At 37.8% G+C, this 20,993-nt stretch overlaps 1 protein-coding gene across 1 annotated transcript in view; it reads right to left on the bottom strand.

The window, feature by feature from the left end:
• Positions 1-1,738: 1,738 nt before the first annotated feature.
• Positions 1,739-20,993, bottom strand: part of ERICH2 (glutamate rich 2) — a 36,266-nt gene continuing 17,011 nt past the window's right edge. Inside the window, exons 8-10 of the mRNA XM_054562788.1 lie at positions 10,166-10,223; positions 2,553-2,624; positions 1,739-1,903 (exon numbers count right to left, since the gene is read on the bottom strand). Coding sequence (XP_054418763.1) covers positions 1,782-1,903; positions 2,553-2,624; positions 10,166-10,223 — 252 coding nt within the window. The 3' untranslated portion in view covers positions 1,739-1,781. The remainder of the gene's footprint in view (positions 1,904-2,552; positions 2,625-10,165; positions 10,224-20,993) is intronic.

The following is a 20,993-nucleotide window of genomic DNA, read 5'->3' as shown; positions in this document are numbered from 1 at the left end:
GGGTGCCTGGCTTGGGTTTGGGGCCAACCCCTCCTGCCGTATGCTTTCTTGGCACATTGCATGTCCTCAATGGCAGTGTTTGTCACTGCATTTCAACTACAACAATGCTATTGAAGAGCACTATGTAAATGCTATTTATGGACTTTGTTCTCCATGGTATACTTAGTTGGCCTTCAGTAAATATTTATTGAATAAATAAAACTAGTTTAGTGGGTTCCCATTTTAAGTCCATTAAACGGACATTCTCACACATTCCCATGTTGTTGGATATTTGGTTCTTTCACACCATGCAACATGTTATAAAATTTCAAAGAAGGCACAGGTCTGGAACATTAAACAGTTTCTGGAGTTTAGCTATGTGTGAAGCAGCATGGTACACTGGGTTCAACACTCACGAGATCTCTCATATTGGGACATAACCTAGCATCTCTAAGTTTTAATTTCCTCTTACCTGAATTCAAGGGTAAACTTAACATTTACCCTTGGCTATCCACAAGCACCCCAAACTCAGTTTGGGTAACATACAGGGATAATAATAGCATGCTCTTAGGACAATTTTGAGTAGCCAGTGGGATAAATAATTAAATAATACTTTGCAGATTATTTTTAATCTATTACTCCTACATACAGACACACATGCTTATGTCAGGTTACGCTAACACCCTAAGTTACATTGATCAAAGCCAGGAAGTAGGGTGAAGAATGGGAGAGAGAGGTATGATTATCCTGTATGAGCAAGCCTTGTAAATTTCTTGGATTTATCTATAATTTGGTCCGTGATATTTTGGCTTTTTATTCAGAGAGTTTCTTCCTCAGAACTTTCCTGTTCCCTTAAAAGAAAACAAAAATCTCATCAGTGTAACTAATTTAGTCTGCAATATCAGTTGCTGGGTATTTTATGAACTTCTTGGTGGGGTGGGGAGAGCTCCATACTCAGCTGAGCATCACCGGATTGATATATGGTGGTTTTGCTCTGGTGGGAAGGAATAACGAACCCCCCACAAATAAAAAGAATAGCTGTCCGTGAAGTATATGTCAGCCAGCTCTCCAACGTTATCTGACTACTTAATGTCACTAGAGGATTATATATACCTGCCTTCGTCTCTTTCAGTCACTCCTACAAAATGGTGCAGAATTTCTTCCTCTAAATGTTAGTGGGCTACGAAATGCCCAAAGACTAAACTTTGCAGTAGGCTGCAAACATTTCGGATATAACATAACACTGTGCTGATGTCAGAGTAAAAATTCAAAATACCTACCCACAAATCAGACTGACACCTTGAAAAACAAATTACTTGTGAATATTTTCCTCACTTTTTCCTCAGTTACCTTACAACCTGTTTTGAAGGTGGCAGATACTCATCAAGGAATATGGAATCAGCAAAATATTGTAGCTCAATACATCGAAGGTTCAATAAAGTTGTGTTAATGTTTCATGAAAGAAGGTAAACATTTCATTAATTTTCATTTCATTCATTCACTTGGTATATACATCCCATTATTTGCCAGGCACTTGTGCAGTTGCTAAGGATATAATGGTGAAAAAGACAAAGTCCTGCTTCAGGGAGTTTACATTTTCTGACAAGAAGGGAGAAGATAAAAAGAACAAGTAGTTAAATGAGAACATCAGGAATTGATATATATGCTATCAATATGGAGAAATTAAAGCAAATCTGTACCAAATAAAGAAGAATTGGACTAAAATGCAGTTCTCTTCTTTATAGTTCCATGTTACACAGTAAAAGAAATGTGTGACGATTAAACCACAGCAGCATGTTTCATCACCCATCTTCGCACTCATCGGAGCTTTCTTCGCTGAGCTCCTCGCTGCTTTCCCCTTCACTCTCACTGCTACTGTCTTCTTCACTATCTTTATCATCTTCCCCAAGATTCTGAGCTCTCTCTGCCACAGAAAGAAAGAGAATCGCTTAATACATTTCTTAATATTTCCACTCCTTGAAAAATTGTAATTCTCCTTGCCTATCCCTCCACCAAGAAATACATACTTTTGGAATATGAGAACTGAGCTGAACTTTGTTAACTGTATATAGGGTTACAGTAGTAGTACAAATAAGAATATATTCTTACTGGCATAAAGATGTTTGTGAATTCAAAGTAAACTTAAAACTATGTCTATGAAAATATTTTTATTATCGTGAATGTAATTCTTAAATAGGGTAAGTAAATACTTAGTAGAATAGGATAATCTGGAGGGTGCTGACTTTCCTTGGAATTGTGGGCCCTCTACACTGACTTTCCTTAACACAGGGGGCAATTAGCATGTTCTCTTCCCTTGGAAGACTAGGGTGCGTGATGCCTATGTCCGGGAAGCCTGCTTTGTTTGGGCAGTTCCACTCCACAGAGAGAAGGAAGTCATCTTGACTATCCACAAAGGACAAGCTGGCTTCATTAAACCACCCAAGACAACCACTTAGACTTTTCTTAACCACTTCCTGAGGATGTACTTTGCCAATCTCCTGGGATAATGGGTTTCTAAATAGTGACTGCTTATAGTTCTATGAGAAAGAAGGAAGTTCAATTTTTAAATTTACCCATCTGCAACATTTCTTCAATAAGTGAGAAAAACTCCTTGGCCTCAGGATTTTCTGGTTCATAAATTAGGACTGAAAATGGACAACAGAGTGTTATTAATGTTCAAGTGTATCAGCAAACAGGCTCCTCAGAATGAGACTGAAACTGCCAATCAGAGTAAGTAAAAATGCACAAAGTGACAAACACCAATTACACCATGGGTATATTTAAGTGCAAAGAGAGAAAATGCTCTACTTATCTTAGGTACTTTGTAAATGAAATAATTCTCATTCTATTTTCTACCTCCTGTCCGAAGAATCAACCTCTGTCACTATGAGGCTTCCTTCATAGGCCTGAAACCAAGGTGTTTTGTAACTAATTCCTCAAATAAGGCACAGATCCTGCAAAATATGGAGACTTTGCTACTGAGAGTGTGTAGCTATAGTCTGTTAATCCTTCATCTCATCTCAGCCTTCCAAATCCTATATGACATCCTTTACTAAAGGTCTCATCTGAACACTTTGAACACAAAGCAACAAAGTTGGTTTTTTCGTTTTCTTTTTTTTTTTTTTTTGTTTTTTAGTGCAAGCTCTCCCATAGCAGAGAGGCCATTTCTAAAAACTCATCTTTCAAATAGGAAAATTGATTTTTCTTATTTCTCTTCATCCTTAAAACTTTTACCTTAGTTTATACCCCAGTCATTGCCGACTTAACAGCATTCTACCGTTTTCATCAGATCCATTGTTTTTAGCACTATTTATGACTTTTTGTTGATCCTTTATGTGAATGTGTCATCTTTCCCTTGGACCAGACCAACAGATTTTTTTTAAGGCTTATTGGTATGTTACCAATGTCCTAGAGAGCAGAACAATTTACACCTTATATTTGAGAGTTTTCTAGACCATTTTATTTTTCAGCGCTCTCTCTACCGTTTTCCTGCCTGCCTTGAGGAATATTCATGGTTCTGCATCATCTATTTAATGTTGTGGCTCCTGCGCAATATCTCGATGGCACCCAGGGGGCACTGAAACATCAAGTAGTATGCTATCTGCCTGGCTGTGAGTAAGAGAGAACTGTGGATGGTTCAGCCAAGCCCCACTGGCTGAGAGGACCTCACCCCATATGGCTTTCATCCTGACACATTAAACCAGTGGCTTTATTTCCTAATCCACTACTATAACAATCTACCACCAATCTGCAATAGCATGACTGTGTACTTGCTTAGAAGCTGCTTCTGAGGATCCCATAGGTATTTATATATCTTTCAAGGTTTCTAATAAAAGTAACTTTCTATACATTTTAACTTGGACTAAAAAAATGCTTATCATTAGCAGTCTAAATCATTTCTGAGGTTAAGCCTCTTTCTAGAGCAGGTGTTCTCTAACCTGCTCCTTGCGCTACTAGTTTCTTAAGATGCGAATACTTACTTGAAACATTAGGTTAAATAAAGTTAACTAGGTAATGTTTACAGTAAAAAGCAATTGCAGGATTTTATAGAATTACAAACATGTTCCTAACTATTATGAATCTTATAGAGAGGAGAATGTGGTTTCCCCAATTTATTATTCCCATGGGATCATTTTGGGTAGGGCATATATTAAGAAGTGTTATTAATTTCCTTATAACACAGTTTAGAAAATTTCTTATTGCAATGAGGGTTATTCCATGCGATTGGAATATGAGATCAGCCAATCTCATGGTTTAACAAAAACTGCTGGCAATTGTTAATTTTCAGAGTGAGAGAAAGGTATCTGCTTTGAAAATTAGCACAGCAGTATCCACTCAAGGTGATGAATAAAAAATTCTTCTTACTCTTTGACAAGCTAGTAGAGTTTGGAAAAAAGTAAGGGAAGCTTCTAGCACATGCAGCTGGTGTTCTGAGGGCTGTTTCCCAACCTGGGCAAATAAGCAGAGCTCAGTGTGGACCTTGAAGAAAGACTGTTCGATGTGAATCTTGGCTCTGCCACTGTCTAGCTGTGTTACCTTGCAGAAAGTATTTAACACCTCTATACTTCAGTTCCTTTGTCTGTAATAATACTATTGGCCACATTGGGCTACTTTAATAAATCAGTGAGATAATGTAGATAAAGTATTTAGTTCAGTCCTTGATGCATGATAAATGTGGAATAAATGTTGATTATAAGTTTTCCTGGAATGGTCTGAGCTTAGAGAAAGGCATGCTTCCTTCCTTAGAATTCAGTGGACACTTTCTTCTGGCTGAAGCTGGGGCAGGGAGCTGGGGGCTCTGCTGCCCATGGGGTTCTAGGTCCCTCAGGCTGGAGGCTGTTCTAGGGGAGACCAAGTGTTGATCTTGTTCACTGTTTACATCCCTAGAGTGCCCAGAACAGAGCTGCAGCCCTCAAAACATTAAAAAAAAAATGAAATAAATGAATATAGACAACTAAGTAGAAAGCAATTTTTTGGGCTAGATAAAATTGTATCTAGGCTAATAGGACAGAATGACTTATTTTACTCAAAAAGAAAAAATGTCATTATTGGAACTATGTTTTATGAAGGTACATCTGTATTTGTGTTAGACTTATAATGACGAGAGACATTTTGGTTTTCAGGCCATTATTCTTAAATGTTTACAATTATTATAGTAGATGAAATAGGTATTCCAGGCTGATAGAATCTAGGGTTGCCCGTGAGCAGAAGTGTGGTACCCAAGAAGACTTAGTTGCAGGTTCCTTCTTACAGATGAAAAGACCAAGAAAGAGGAAGATTGATTAGCACAAAATCTCGCAGTCATTCATGATATGAACTAAGATAAGTATTTGGGACTCTTGACTCTCAGCCCCATTGAAAAATCACTTTTCCGGGTTGCCAACAATGCCTGGCAGGAAATGGCAGGAGCAGAGACACCAGTTCTGCATGAAACAGCAGAAAAATGGCTGAGGAAACATTAGGGCCACATAAAAAATGAATGTGGAAGACAGATAAAATTCAAGCCTTTGCCAACAGGTAAAATTTCTTGGGGGAACACAATACAAATTTTTAAAAGATGGGACAAAGAGGAAAGAACCCATGGGTATGTGGGATGCCAGGCGGGAAGCTCTGAGGCCAAACAAGATGTAAACGATTATGTTATAATCAGACAACAAGAAAGCACACCAGGATCCTGAGCTTTGTTCAAGAAAATAAATTTGTAAAACATTTCTAAAGGGACAAAGATGCATTGTTTCATATAAATTATTTCACACAATAAATATATTATTAATTAAATAAATATACTAGTCAACCATAGGAGCCATTTCAAACCTGATTGGTCCATAAAAGTACCTATTTTCCAAGTCCCTGTCTGTTTGACCAGAAATACAAACTTGTTGGGAACTCTCCCGCTTGGTTTCGGGGACTGCAGCCTCTCCGACAAGTGGAGGCCCTAAGGCTGGAGCTGAGCAAGGAGGCCTTGGGAAAATAGGCCACTGAGGAGACAAAAACTGTCCCCCTGCTCGCATCACCCTGCTTGGCCCCGGAGGAAGGCTGGTTAGTCAATGATGGGTAAGACCCCTCAGTGGCAGGGGCAACCTAAGACAGGCACAGTTACGTAGGGGCCATCAGGGAAAGACTTGGGAGACATGGAGAAGGGGCAAAAGACCCTCACCCCTCGGCTTTGTCATTGCTGGAGTCCTCATTCTATCTGAAAGAAGTCTCCTTATCTCTTGGCTGCTCTGCCCACTGCCCACTGACCAGGTCAGTGAAACACTACTAAAGGCAGGTACAGCCCTAAACTGGATAGGGTGGTTCCCGGGAACAATTAGGCCTGGAAGAGGAATGCATTAATTCTTATGAAATTTACTTTGCTAAGAATGTCCTCAAGTTAATGAGTACTAAAGTTTGGGGTCAAGCATAGAATGTGATCAGTTTCCCAGGTTTCAGGGTTGAATGGGCACCACCCTATCTACCAGACCCTGACTTGAGGCAAATGTCTGTGTTCTTTCAATCATAGCCTTTTGACATTGATTGATAAGCTTTGCGTGCATGCTGTATACCCCTGCACATATCGTTCTCAATAAAAGCCACTTCAAGAGAAGGGCTCAGGGCCTTCTCCACTAGAGGGAATTGCCACCCCCTTTCCCTGGCAGAATAAGTGTCTGAAACAACTTATTTTCCTCTATCCGCAGTGACCTCCAGGGGGACTCTGCATGGGATGTGGTACCCCCCCATCACAAACTTATTAATCAAATGACAAAATGGAAATATAGTAGGAAATCTTAGGCTTTCAAGCCAGACCTGGGATCTCATCCTCACTTTACCACTCAGTAGCTGTGTGACTTTGTGTAAACTAGTTCTCTTTCCTAGCCTCAGTTTTCTCATCTGTAAAGAAGGTTTAATAATATCAGCCTCATAGAATTACTTGAAGAACTAAACAATGTGATATGAATGCTATCCTAATGGGTACTCAAACCATACATACATAAATATGTAAATACATAATCTATGTTTATATACATAAATATGTAAATATCTATTGAGAGAAAGGGGTGATGTCTATAGAAGAGCTAGAAGTAGGAAAAAAGAGACAAAAGAATATCTATATTGTAAGAATCGTATATATATATTTGGGGGTCCATGCTAGATGAAAAAATTTCATTTGTCTGTTACTCTGAACACAGACAGGGGCTTTGGGCAGCCCTCAGTTGAGTGTTCCTGTTGCCACCAGAGCACTAGCACTTCCTTATCCTTGAGGCAGAGTCTGTCTTCAGCTCTCCGTTCTTCCTTGGATTTGCTTGGCATTGCTAAACCCGGGCTTCCCCACATTCATATCATTAGCTACTCCATGCCCCCAACCCCCACCTCTGGGCCTTTTCCCATGTTTGCCATGAGCCTCTTCTTTCTCTTGGGAGCTGTGTTCTTTCCCAATGGGCTCCTTGGATCATGGTGCCTGTCTTAGAGCCCTCCATTGCTCCCTTCCCTGAAGTCTAGTCCTTAGTTTTAGAGGTACCATATTTTGACATACAAAAAGAGTGAACAGTGTTACTAGATGAACCAGTAGAGGTGAAAACCAAACCAAATCATGTCTACATCAATCCCAAAGTGTTTCGAGCATGTTTGCTCTAATTTCTGCTTGCTTTCCAGCTCCCAGAATGTCTGGTACAGATATGGTGCTCAATATGTATTTGTTAGAAGGAAGGAAAGATGGGAGTGACTTTTTAAAGGGGCACAACCCCATTAAGTTAGATCATTGGGATTTTTTCATCCCTATTGATCTGGCACTTAATGTGTATTCACTGGCTGGAGTCAGGTCAATAAGCATTTTATTAAGCACTTGCTGTTTATGCAGCACCCTGAAGGGCTAACAGCCAAAATTGACTGACAGATGTGGGGACATCAGTGCATATATTTGTAAGCCTCAGCCAGAGGCTTTCTAAAACTGATTGATGTATACTGAAATATAATATGTAAATTTCCCCACAATTAGGCTCCACCAGAAACTTAAAGAACTGGGAGCTAGAGTCACAGTCATTCACCTCCACACTAGCCCCACAGAGAAGAAAGGCATTGTGGGAGAAGGAGGCTGGGTTCCAGGTCTGCCCATGCCACCCGCTCCCTGCGTAGGGCTGATGAGGTTGCTTAACCTCTCTCTGCTTCAGTTTCATTACTTATAAAAACAGAGGACTGGACATGATTCTGTCTAAGGATTCCTTCTGATCAGAAATTCTATGTATGGGCTACCAAAAATAGTTTTGATCAAAATATTTCATTCAATGGCTTGTCCAAAGTGCAAAATATGGCATACGATTTTGAATATAAAATAGGTAGTGTTAAAGCATTCAAGAAACCTGTTTTAAAAATTAGCCAACGAGCCCTGGCTGGGTGGCTTAGCTGGTTGGAGCATCGTCCTGTACACCAAAAGGTTTCAGGTTTGAACCCTGGCCAGGACACATACCTAAGTTGCAGTGTCAATCTCTGATTAGGACACATACGACAAGCAACCGATTGATGTTTATCTCTCCTCCTTCTTCTCTCTAAAAATCAGTAAACATTTCCTCAGGTGTGAATTAAAAAAAAATTAGCCAATGATTTCAGAAATACTGTATCCATAGTGGGGACTCTGTGAGGCAAATGAAAGTAGACTGTTACAATTCCTATACTACATATTCACTTCAAGGGCTTTTACCATGAGACTTAAGTCTACCACCAGTTGATATTTGGAGTCCTATTATCAATAAGGTTTATTGGAGAGTTGCCATTTCGCTTTGAAAATTACTATGACAAATGTATTAGAGAAAAAGATGGGTAAAATAGTTGAAAACATTGTGGACTTCAAAAGAGAGCAAGAATCTTTTGAAAGATCTTTCAAATCTTTGAAAGAAAGATCTTTCAAATACAATCTTTGAAATTAAGAACTCACTGGATGTCAATACAAAAAAACCTCCCTGGATAGTTTTAACAGCAGATGGGACACAGCAGAAGATAGGATAAGTCAACTCAAGTACAGACAATAGAAAACATCCAAACTGAAGCAGAGAAATGAAAAAAAAAAAGCAGGGGGGAGCTATCAGACAAATGTGAGACACCATGAAAAAAGTTTAATTTATGTGTAACTGGAAGTCCAGGAAGAAAAGAGAGAAAGAGAATGGGGCATAAGTGATATTTGAAAAGGTAATGGCCAAGAGTTTTTTTAAAAGTTGATGAAAACAACCCCCAGAATTAAGAAACCCAGCAAACCTCTCAAATCTCCCTTTGTATAAAGACAAAGAAAACCTCAACTATTTTGAACATTAAGTCAACCACCAAAAACCAAAGATACAGAGAAAAAAGAGTAGGATTATATTCTTCTACTCAAAAGTGTCCAGCAGTTCCCCATTCAGAGAAAAATTGAAGAGCCTTCAGCTGTGGAAAGGTGCAATGCAATCTGCACAACCTCCAACCCAAACCTCTGTGGCCTCATCTCCTACCACACTTCCATTGCTTATTCTGCTCCCATCATACTGTCTTCCTTGTTGTTCATCAGACACACTCTCATCTCAGCTTATTTGCTATTAGTCCTCCCTGGAACTCACTTCTTCCAGATACTCACATAACTAGTTCTTCAGCTTCAAGTCTTTGCGCAAGTCTTTTCATGAGGCCTTCTGGGGCCATATTATCTGAAAGTACTTTGCCTCCTCCCAGTACTTCCTATTCCTTCTTCCCTACTTTATTTTCCCAAATAGCACCTATCATTTATGACACACTATATATGAGTTTATTATCTGACACTAGATATAAATGTGGGATTGTTATCTGTCTTGTTGACTGCTGTATTTCCAGTGCCTAGAACAGTGCCTGACACATGTAGGCACTCAAATAGTTTTGGAACAATTGCATATTAAGTAATGGTTGTTGTACTACCTGACACTTCTCTGAAATTAAAGGCACAAAGTTATTCCTTATCATAAAGGTAAGGATTTTGACTTACCTTCATGGTAATTAGTGGTAATTAATTAGTCTCTTTTATTTGATCTCACTCGAAGTTAGTATAGAAGTCTAAATTTGTCCTTATACCAATCAACCTAATTTGCTGTAAAAAAAATCACTGAGACACTATTAGGAAATTCACTGGACTTATGAAAATCAAACCATCTTATATATTATGGAATGTATTTAGGAAAAAAAGAGAAAATTGGAAAACAAAGTATTTTGTACTTACTCATCTGACATAATTTTTTAGCCAAATGGTAGTCTTTGTTCATTTCTGCTCTTAGGAACTGGAAAACATTAAGAAATTATTCAGATAAGTAATTTCAGAGAGAATTTAAGTGTCAATTATAAACTTTCTAGAAAATATTCCATTAATGATTATTTTGCTTTTAACATTACACACGTTTTTTCAGGAATGAGTCTGTAATCTGTCAAACCTAATTAAAAATATTTAAGGACTTCTCATGGCAAGGCGACAGTTAAGTATAATACCTCTACTTCAGTGCAGACACATGATATATGTACTACTGAAAAATTTGAGAATACATAGGTTGATTCAACAGCAGAGAGAGTGAAGACATTAACCACTTTAATAGCCCTTTGGTTCTGATTTGGCTTTTATTTGTTAGCTTCATCCATAATTATGTGATAATACTTAGGAAAAATATGTAGGTTTACAATTATGTACATATATTCACTATTTTCCAGTATTAGTCTCATACCACCCTACTTTTACTATTCTTATTATATTTTTATTATTACAAAGCAACACATATCTTTGTATATAGAAAATTTAAAATCTAAATAAATGCATTCTGTCCTCAATTTAAAAGACTATATCTCTACCTTCCAGAGATGTTTATTATTACATCTTCATGTATATTGTTTCCATAAATGACCACATATTTACAAAAACTAGGACTGTTCAGTAACACTTGAAAAATAAAAATCATGTTCATGTTCGCATATCATGATTATTTTCTCCCATGGAATTAACTATTTTTATATATTTTTTATTTATTTAGGCTGCAATTTACCAAATATTTATTATTAGTTATTTAACTGATTCCACTGAAAAAATCAGCCTACACTTAGATGATTGCTTTTGCTTGTGTGTGACATATTCTGAATGGTATGTAGATACACTAGGTCCACTAGGTCTATTCTCCAAGACACATGAGCATAAAGTCATACAAAACAAAACAAGAAAACAAACGAACAACACTTCTCACACATTTCCAGATATTTGATAAATACCCAGGGGCCATTTTAAAAAGCAGTTGTCTACCAGTTTCTAAGTTTCTTACATGGGTATCAGATTATTTTTCTAATGTAAATGAAACTCTCCTAGAGATTTTTCTATAAATAATTTCATCACAATTCCCATTTATTCACATATTAATAATTCTCTTATATTTAAAAAAATTTATTCTTCTCTACGGTTCTTATTTGTAGATTTCTTCCATTTAATTATAATATCTATGTTTGATCTATGTCATTTTTTCAAAAATCTAGCTCTTAAGTTGATATTTTAATTTGGTTTTTACTCTGAACTATTGTTTCTTTAATTCTTTGTACTTTTCTTATGCTTATTTTGTTTTCCTAGTTTTTGGCACTAATATTTAGTTCATTAACTGTCATTCTTTCTTGAATCATCATCATCAAAGCATTTAAAATTAAGAACTTTTTCAAATGTTTTCATAGCCAGTGGGACCCTGGTGCTGACTCATTTCCCAGATGTCAGCAGCCATCTGGCTCAGGCAGACCACTCCTGAGTGGCAGCAGCATGAGAGGACCCAATAGCCCCGCCCCCAGGATGGACTGGGCCCCACCCCGTGGTATCTAAGCCGGCCTGCTGAGTGCAAAGTGACTAGATTAATAGTAGTATGGTTATTGCTATTTTCTAAATAGGTTTATAAGTTTAGAGTTTTATTTTTAATTCATGAGTTACCTAGAAGACTATCTTTTAGTTTTAAGTAATTTTGTTAGTTCACTTATTGTCTGTTTATATTTTTTAAATCTTTATGGAAGATTTAAATATATACACAAGTAGAGGAATTGTAAAAGAAATACATGCTCGCAATTCTCACCTTCAAAAATTAATATTTTACCAATCTAGTTTTATCAGTATCACCACAAACTTTTTCCCCTTCTGCCTAGACTATTTAAAAGCAGTTTAGGGGGAATCAAGATGGCAGAGGAGTGTGTGGAAGCCACACTGACCTCCTCCCCAGACCAATCTGGAATTAAAACTAAATTGTGGATAAATCACCTAGAACAAACAACTGAACAATACCTCTAAGAGAGGAGCCTTTAACCTCAGACAGACAGAAGAATCAGCAATAGCACAACCTAACTGTAAGAAGTGTGGTAGAGACTCAAGAAGGCAGGCAGGGCACCTATGGGTGGCAGAAGGATATCGAAATGGCCAGTTGGATCCCCCTGAGAAGAGCGGGGTCTAAACCATAAGTGGGGATCTCCAGACTACAGCACCAGATCCCCCAAAGTACACAGATAATAGCCAGCTGCAAAAAGTGGCAGGGTTTCTCTCTGCCAGAGACAGGCAGCTGGAGACACGAAGAGCCGTTTAAAGGGCCCACACGTAAATTTTTATTTGCAGGCACTTACCTTGGTCTCCGGCTAAGGTGGGGGCAGAGTGGTCTGGAGACACCTGAGGAGAAACTGGGGAAGAAGGTTTTGGGGAGAGAACTGAGAGAGTAGCCGGTGGGACCCTGGTGCTGACTCATTTTCCAGATGTCAGCAGCCATCTGGCTCAGGCAGACCACTCCTGAGTGGCAGCAGCATGAGAGGACCCAATAGCCCCGCCCCCAGGATGGACTGGGCCCCACCCCGTGGTATCTAAGCCGGCCTGCTGAGTGCAAAGTGACTAGATTAATAGCAGAAGGGGACAGCCACAGACAGTAGATTTCTGGAAGTCTTGAACAGTTTGCCTAAGGTCAGACAGGGTCAATATCTGACATCATCAGAGGCAGATCCAGAAAGAAAAAACAGCAGTCTCCTACCATAGAAGTTCACACCACAAAGTCAGGAAATCCAGACAAATTAATTTAAGAAGCAGAAGCAAAAAAGAAGAGTCTCACAAATAATGGGAAGATAAAGAAACACCCCCTAGTCAAAGGGAATGGAGGAATCCCCAGAGAGAGAAATAAATGAAATAGAGGCAAGTAAACTATCACATATTGAGTTCAAAACAATGGTTCTAAGGAAGCTCAATGAGCTAAGTGAGCTCAGAGAGAATTACCAAAAACTACAGGGAAACTACGAGGAACTTACTGCAAACTATATTAGCATGAAAAAGGACATAGAAACTATCAATAAGAGACAAGAGAAAATGAAGAATACAATTTCTGAATTGAAGAACACAGTAGAAGGAATCAAAAGCAGGCTACATGAAGCAGAGGAATGAATCAATGAGCTGGAGGATAAGGTAGCAGAAAACTCCCAGAAAGAGCAAGAAAATGAAAAAAAGACTCAGAAAGAATGAAGAGGGGTTGAGGGAAATGCAGGACAACCTGAAATGTAACAATAACCATCTAATGGGGATACCAGAAGGAGAAGAAGAGGAGCAAGGGATAGAGAACCTGTTTGAAAAAGTAATGATGGGAAACTTCCCTAATTTGAGAAGAGAAAAAGACACACAAGTCCAGGAACCACAGAAGGTCCCATTTAAGAGGAACCCAATGAGGCCCACTCTAAGACACATCATAATTAAAATGGCAAATATCAAAGACAAACAGAGAATCCTAAAGGAAGCAAGGGAGAAAGAGGTAGTAACTTATAAGGGAGCCTCGATATGGCTAGCAGCTACTTCTCAGTGGAAACACTACAAGCCAGAGGGAATGGCAAGAAATATTCCAAGTAATGAAAAAACAAAGGCTTGCAACCAGGACTGCTCTACCCAGCAAGGCTGTCAATTAAAATGGAAGGTGAAATAAGGAGTTTCCCAGACCAAAGGAGGCTAAAAGAATATACCTCCATCAAACCAGCACTACAAGAGATGCTAAATGGACTGCTTTAAGAAGATGAAGAAAAAGAGTCTATGAATACCCAGTTCCTTTCACAGTCACTAATACTTGATATTATCAATATTTTAAATACTTATTAATCTGATGGTATGATGTGCTATTTTGTTACTTTATTATTTATCGAAACTAAACCTGTTTTGTATACTTTTTCCCTATTTCTATAATTTTTAAAAAGCTTTATATGACTTTTTGGTATTCTTTATGCATTTTTTGATTAAATGTTTGTAGAATTTTTTCCCTAAAAAAGAAAAACAAAACTATTAACCCTTTTTTAGATGTGTTGCAAATACTTTCCTATTCTATTACTTGTCCTTTAACTTTTTTATATGTGTATTACTATATAGTCTTAAATGTTTAATATAGTCATATTGTCAGTATTTTATTTTATAGCTTCTGGGTTTGAATATTTTACTTCAGGGTAAGGAAAATATTATTTTGTGTTTTCTCCTAAAACTCCTTAGATTTTACTCACCTGAATTGATTTTTAGCTCACCTGAATATTTTTTGGATAGTGTGTGAAATAGGGCTCTGTATTTGTTTTATTTCAAGTAAAAGAGGTTCATGCACCTTATTTGTTGAATAAGACTTATCTTTCCCATTGATTTGAAATATCAATTTAATCATATATTATATTGTTAGATATATGTTTGTTTCTAGAATGCTCATTTTATTTCATTGATCTACTTGGAAAAAAAGGAAAAAATAAAAGGACTTTATATACATCACCTCATTTTACTTTCAATTAAAAACCCAATCACATTATCACTATCACACCTAAGAAAATTAACAAGACTTTCTTAATATCAACTAATATCCAGTATTTTTAATGAAGTGTTATATTAATAACACTAATCTCAGAAAATGAAATGGTGCATAGAATCCACTTCAAAGGCTCCTGTGCATTGACCTATTTTTTATTTGCTTTGATCTATTTTATGTTGTTAACATAAAATACATTTTCTTTCAATAGTTGAAATGCCAGTGAAATTAAGCAATTTGTGCAATGAATATTTGTCTAAAGACTTTCATGAAAATTACTTAAAGACTTCAAACTTAAGCTGAAGACAGGTTTCTAAAAAATAGGTCTTATATTAAATTATTTGTAACAGTCAAAATAAAGGAATACTCAAAAACTAAACTCAAAACATGAATGATGGGATTCCTGACTGGAAAATAGTCCAGTTGTAAGTCATTTTAAAGACAAATTGGGAAGTCTCAATTTGCCTATAATACACTTTACCACAGAACTGTTGTTAATTTTCTTAGAACTGTTTTTAATGTGATAAGGATATGATGTTACTTTGAGGAATGAACTTATTCTCAGGAGACCCATGCTCAAATTTTAGAGGTGAAGTTTTATGATGTCTTCAACGTGCTTTCAAATGTTTCCTCTCTTCCCACTTTGCTGAGAGTTTTTATCATAAATGGGTGCTGGATTTTATCAAATGCTTTTTCTGCATCTATTGATATGATCATGTGGGTTTTAGCCTTCATTTTTGTTTGTCACAAATCACATTTATTTTTTGCAAATATTGTACTAACCTTGCATTACCAGGATGAATCCCACTTGGTCATGGTATATGATCTCTTTGATGTGTTATTGCTGCATTCAATTTTTAATATTCGTTAAGGATTTTAGCATCTATGTTCATCAGGGAGATTGGCCTGTAATTTTCCTTTTTTTATAGTGTATTTGTTTTTGGAATTAGGATAATTGTGTACTTGTAAAATGAGTTTGGGAGCTTCCCCTTCTCTTGAATTTTTTGAAATAGTTTGAGGAAAGATGTTAGGTCTTCTCGGAATTTTTGGTAAAATTTACTTGTGAAGCCATCTGGTCATGGGCTTTAGTTTGTTAGGAGTTTTTTTCATTACTGCTTCAGTTTCATTAGGTATAGTCTCTGTGTTGAGGTTCTCTGATCATTTCTGATTTAGTTTTGGGAGATTGTATATTTCTAGGAATTTATCCATTTTGTCCAAACTGTCTGATTTTTTGGCATATAGTTTGTTCACAATATTTTCTTACAGTCTTTTGTATTTCTTTGGTGTCAGTTATTTCTCCTTTTTCATTTCTGATTTTATTTATTTGGGTTGTCTTTTTTTTTCCTGATGAGACTGGTTAAAGGATTGTCAGTCTTGTTTATCTTTTCAGAGCCTTTTTTTTTTTTTAAAGATTTTATTTTCAGAGAAAGGGGAAGGGAGGGAGAGAGAGACAGAAACATCAATGTGTGGCTGCCTCTTGTGCATCCCCAGCCAGGGACTTGGCCTGCAACCCAGGCATATATCCTTGACTGGGGACCCAACTGGCAACCCTTTGGTTTGCAGGCTGGTGCTCAATCCACTGAGCCACACCAGTCAGGACAGAACCAGCTCTTGGATTCACTTATCTTTTGTATTGTTTTTTTAGACTGTATGTCATTTGTTTCTGCTCTGATCTTTAATATTTCCTTCCTTCTGCTCACTTTAGGCCTTGCTGATCTTTTCCCAGATTGTTTAAGTGTAAAGTTAGATTTTTTAATTGTATTTTTGCTGTTTTTAAAAATATAATTTTTTGATTATTATATAACTGTTATCCAAATTTTTCCCCATTTGACACCCTCCACTCAGTACCACACTCTGGCAATCCCCCCTCTCCCCCTTAGTTCATGTCCATGGGTAATGCATATGTTTTTTAGCTACTCCATTTCCTGTACTGTTCCTAACATTACCGTCTATTTTGTACATACCAATTGGTACTTCTAAATCCCTGCATTTTTCCTCCAGTCTTCCTCTTCCCCCTCCCAACTGATAGCCCTCCAAACGACCTCCACATTTCTGTTTCTGTTTCTTTTCTGCTTGTTTGCTTAATTTTTTAGATTCAATTGTTGGTAATTGTGAATTTATTGCCATTTTTATGTTTGTAGTTTTGATCTTCTTTTTCTTAAATAAGCCCCTTTAATATTTCATATAAAAATGGCTTGGTGATGATGAACTCCTGTAGTTTTACCTTGTCTGGGAAGCACTTTATCTGCACTTCAATTCTAAATGATAACTTTGCTGGATAGAGTAATCTGGGTTGTAGGTCCTTTCTTTTCATCACTTTGGATACTTCTTGTCCTTTCTATCCTGCAAAGTTTCCTTGGAGAAATCAGCAGACAGTCTTATGGGAACTCCTTTGTAGGTAACTATCTACTTTTCTCTTGCTGCTCTTTAGATTCTCTCTTTAACTTTTGGCATTTTAATTATGATGTGTCTTGGTGTGGTCCTCTTGTGTCCATCCAGTTTGGAACTCTCTGTGCTTCCTGTACTTGTATGTCTATTTCCTTCACCAAATTAGGGAAGTTTTCTTTCACTATTTTTTTTTCAAATATGTTTTCAACTCCTTGCTCTTTCTCTTCTCCTCTGGCAGCCCTATGATTTGAATGTTGTTACATTTGAAGTTGTCCCAGAGGCTCCTTAGCCTATCCTTGTTTTTCTGGGTTCTTTTTTTCTTCTTGCTGTTCTGATGGAATGTTTTTTTATCTTCCTTATGTTCCAAACCATTGATTTGATTATCAGCTTCTACTCCACTGTTGATTCCCTGTCAATTTTTCTTTATATCACTTAGTGTAATCTTCATTTCTGCCTGGGTCTTTTTTATGCTGTTGAAGTACCCAGTGAGTTCCTTTGGCATCCTAATAACTAGTGTTTTGAACTCTGCATCTGAAAGATTGCTTATCTCCACTCTGTTTAGTTCTTTTTCTGGAGTTTTGTTCTGTTCTTTCATTTGGGCCATGTCTCTTTGTCTCCTCATTTTGGCAGCCTCCCTGTGGGGTTTTTTTTGTTTTTTTGTTTTTTGTTTTGCTTTGATTTCCTGTCTTAGGAGTGTGGCTTATTATAGAAAAGTGCACCTGCAAGTTGGATGGGGCAGAGCCTTAGGTAATTTCCAAAGTAGGCAACCATGTGAACCAGATTGATGGACTCTCAGATGTGGTGTCATGCTCTGTGGCTCTGTGTGGTTACAGGCTCAGAAAAGGGATGGTGGCTGCTGCCTAACCTTTGTTTTGTCCTGAAGAAAGCTGTCCCCTGGCACTCACCCTGATGCCAGATTATTCTGTTTCTTCCTGTATGCCACTGGTGCCCTTCTTTGTTGCTGCCTTGGCACTGGAGTGCAGAGCAAGTGAGCCTGCGTAATTTCTAATATGGTCGTGGGCCCTTTAAGAAGAGACACCTGAGATTCTCAGATTCTTCTGCCCCGCTAACCCCTACTGGCTTTAATAGTCAAAAGTTATGGGGACTTATCTTCCTGGTTCTGGAAGCCTGGGCTTGGTGGCCTGGTATGTGGGGGATCCCTCGCTCCTGAGATATCCCTCAGGATTTTTATCCACCACAGGTGGGTGTGGGACCACCCGTTCCGCATCTTCACCTCTCTCCCTCCTACCCTTCTTGAATATTGTGCCTTCTTTAATTCTTTGGTTGTCTGACTTCCATACAGCTTGATTTTCTGATGACTCTGGGTGATAGTTGTTTCGTAATTTAGTTTTAACTTTTGCTGTGGTTGTGTGAAGAGGTGAGCTATGTTTACTTATGCCTCTGTCTTGACTAGATGAAGTTAGACTGTTTTTGAGCTTTTTCTTGTTTCTTTGGATAGGCTTTTAATGTCCCTCTTAGGATTGTTTTCCCTGTGTCACAGAGATTTTAGATTGTTGTGTTCTCACTTTCATTTGTTTCAAGATTTCTTCCTTGATCTCATTGTTGACCCATTTCATTGTTTAATAACATGTTATTTAGCTTACATCCTTGTGTATTTTTCAGTGTTCTTGTGATCGATTTCTAGTTTCTTAGCATTGTGGTGAGAGAAGATGCTTGATATGATTTCAATCTTCTTAAATTTATTGAGATTTTTTTTGGTGTCCTAACGTGTAGTCTATTGTAGAAAACATGGCATGTGCACTTAAAAAAGTATGTATATTCTGCTGCTTTGGGGTGAAATGGTCTGAAAATATCAATTAAATCCATCTGATTTAGTGTGTCATTTAAGGCCACTATCTCCTTGTTGATTTTCTGTCTGGAAGATCTATCCATTGAAGCAATTTGGTGTTAAAATCCCCTACTATGGCTGTGTTTCTCTTATTTCTCCTCTTATGTCCATCAAGATTTGCTTTACATATTTAGGTGCTCCTGTGTTGGGTGCACAAATATTTACTAGAGTAATATCCTCTTGTTGTATTGTTCCCTTTATTATTATGTAGTATCATTCTATGTCTCTTACTATAGCCTTGGTTTTAAAGTCTATTGTGTCGGATATAAGTACTGATACCCCAGCTTTGTTTTCTTTCCCACTTGCATGAAATATCTTTTCCCATCCCTTTACTTTTAGCTTGTGTGTATCTTTTGATCTGAGGTGGGTCTCTTGGACCCAGCACATATATGTGTCTTGTTTCCTTATCCATTCAGCTACCTTCTGTTTTTTTTGTTTGGATCATTTAAGCCATTTACATTTAAGGTGATTATTGATGGACATGTATTTATTGCCATTTTATTTTTAAACTATTTTTCTCTTCTTCTTCAAGCGAGTCCTTTAATATTTGTTCCAGTAGTGGTTTCATATTAACAAAGCTCTTTAGTTTTTTTATTTGGGAAGCTTTGTTTCTCCTTCAATTTCAAATGATAGCCTTGCTGGATAAAGCAGCCTTGGTTTGTCGGTCCTTGCTTTTCATCACCTTTAACATTTCATGCCAACTGAATGATGAATGTCATCAGAAATCAGATGACATTCTAACTGGTGCTCCCTTGTATGTAACTGCTTTTCTCTTGTGGCTTTTAGGATTCTCTTCTTGTCTTTAAGTTTTGCCATTTTAATTATGATGTCTTGGTGTAGGCCTGTGTGGGATTCTCTGCATTTCCTGGATTTGTATGTTCCCCTCCCCACTCCCCCCAGTAGACTAGGGAAGTTTTCAGTCATTATTTCTTCAAATAGGTTCTCGACCCCCTTGCTCATTCTCTTTGGCTGGTATTCCCATGATGCTAATGTTGTTATATTTCATGTTGTCCCAAAGGTTGTTTAAGCTCTCTCCATTCTTTTAAATTTTTTCCTTTTTGTTGTTCTGCTTGGGAATTTTGTCTTATCTTCTAAATCACTGATTCAGTCCCTTGCTTCATCTAACCTACTGTTTATTCATCCCAGTGTATTATTTACTTCAGATATTGTTTTTATTTCTGACTAGTTCTTTTTATTGTTTCTGATGTCTTTTTTCATGCTATTGAATATCCTATAATCATTACTCTAAACTCTATATCTAATACATTGCTTTCCATTTTTTTAGGTTATTCTGGCGTATTCTCTTATTCTTTCATTTGGGGCCTGTTTCTTCATCTTTCCATTTTGGTTGCTTTTTGTTTGTTTCTATGTATTAGGTAGATCTGCAAAGACTCTGGTGCAGACCTATGTCAGATGCTGTGACTGGCCCTGGGCAACCTGTTTGGAGCTATCAGCAATCCATGACATGTAGCTCTCTCTGCTGTGACTGTTTGTGTGCAGAAAGAACCAGGTTGTGCACCAAGGCTGGCTTTTACTAGCAAGTAGCTCAGGAGAGGGCCAGCTAAAGTCTCAAAACTTCTAGGTATCTGCCATAGTTGTTAAACTTAATCACTGAGATAACCTCTATCTGTAGTCCTTAGCGGCCCTGTTTAAGCTCCACAGGGTACAAGAAAGTAATTCCTGTGGGCAGGGCTTTTGCTTTTCCTCAGGCTGATGCTACTTGGAGGGGGGTGCTCCGCCTGAGAAAGATGGCCTCTTGCAGTACTGGGAATGACTCAGCTCAGGGATCCTGGTGGGTGTTCCTTCAGTTCTCTCCCTAGTGCCACCATTCCCAGACTCTCTTCATGTGTCTCTAGTCCATTCTGCCCTCTTTCTACAGGAGTCCAGAGTAAGAGGCTTCAAATGGAATTTTGTATGTTGGTCCCCTGATAGTCTCCAGCTGTCAATCCCTGGTGGACAGAAACCCCGCTACTTTTCATAGCTGGAGGTTAGCTGGGTTCCATTCCTGACACTGG

This window comes from Pteronotus mesoamericanus, unplaced genomic scaffold (assembly GCF_021234165.1).
Source record: "Pteronotus mesoamericanus isolate MK-2021 breed Mesoamerican mustached bat unplaced genomic scaffold, CSHL_Meso_final scaffold_651, whole genome shotgun sequence".
In the NCBI taxonomy this organism is placed as follows: domain Eukaryota; kingdom Metazoa; phylum Chordata; class Mammalia; order Chiroptera; family Mormoopidae; genus Pteronotus; species Pteronotus mesoamericanus.
The sequence above is the reverse complement of the archived record's forward strand: the minus strand, read 5'-3'. Positions and strand labels throughout refer to the sequence as shown.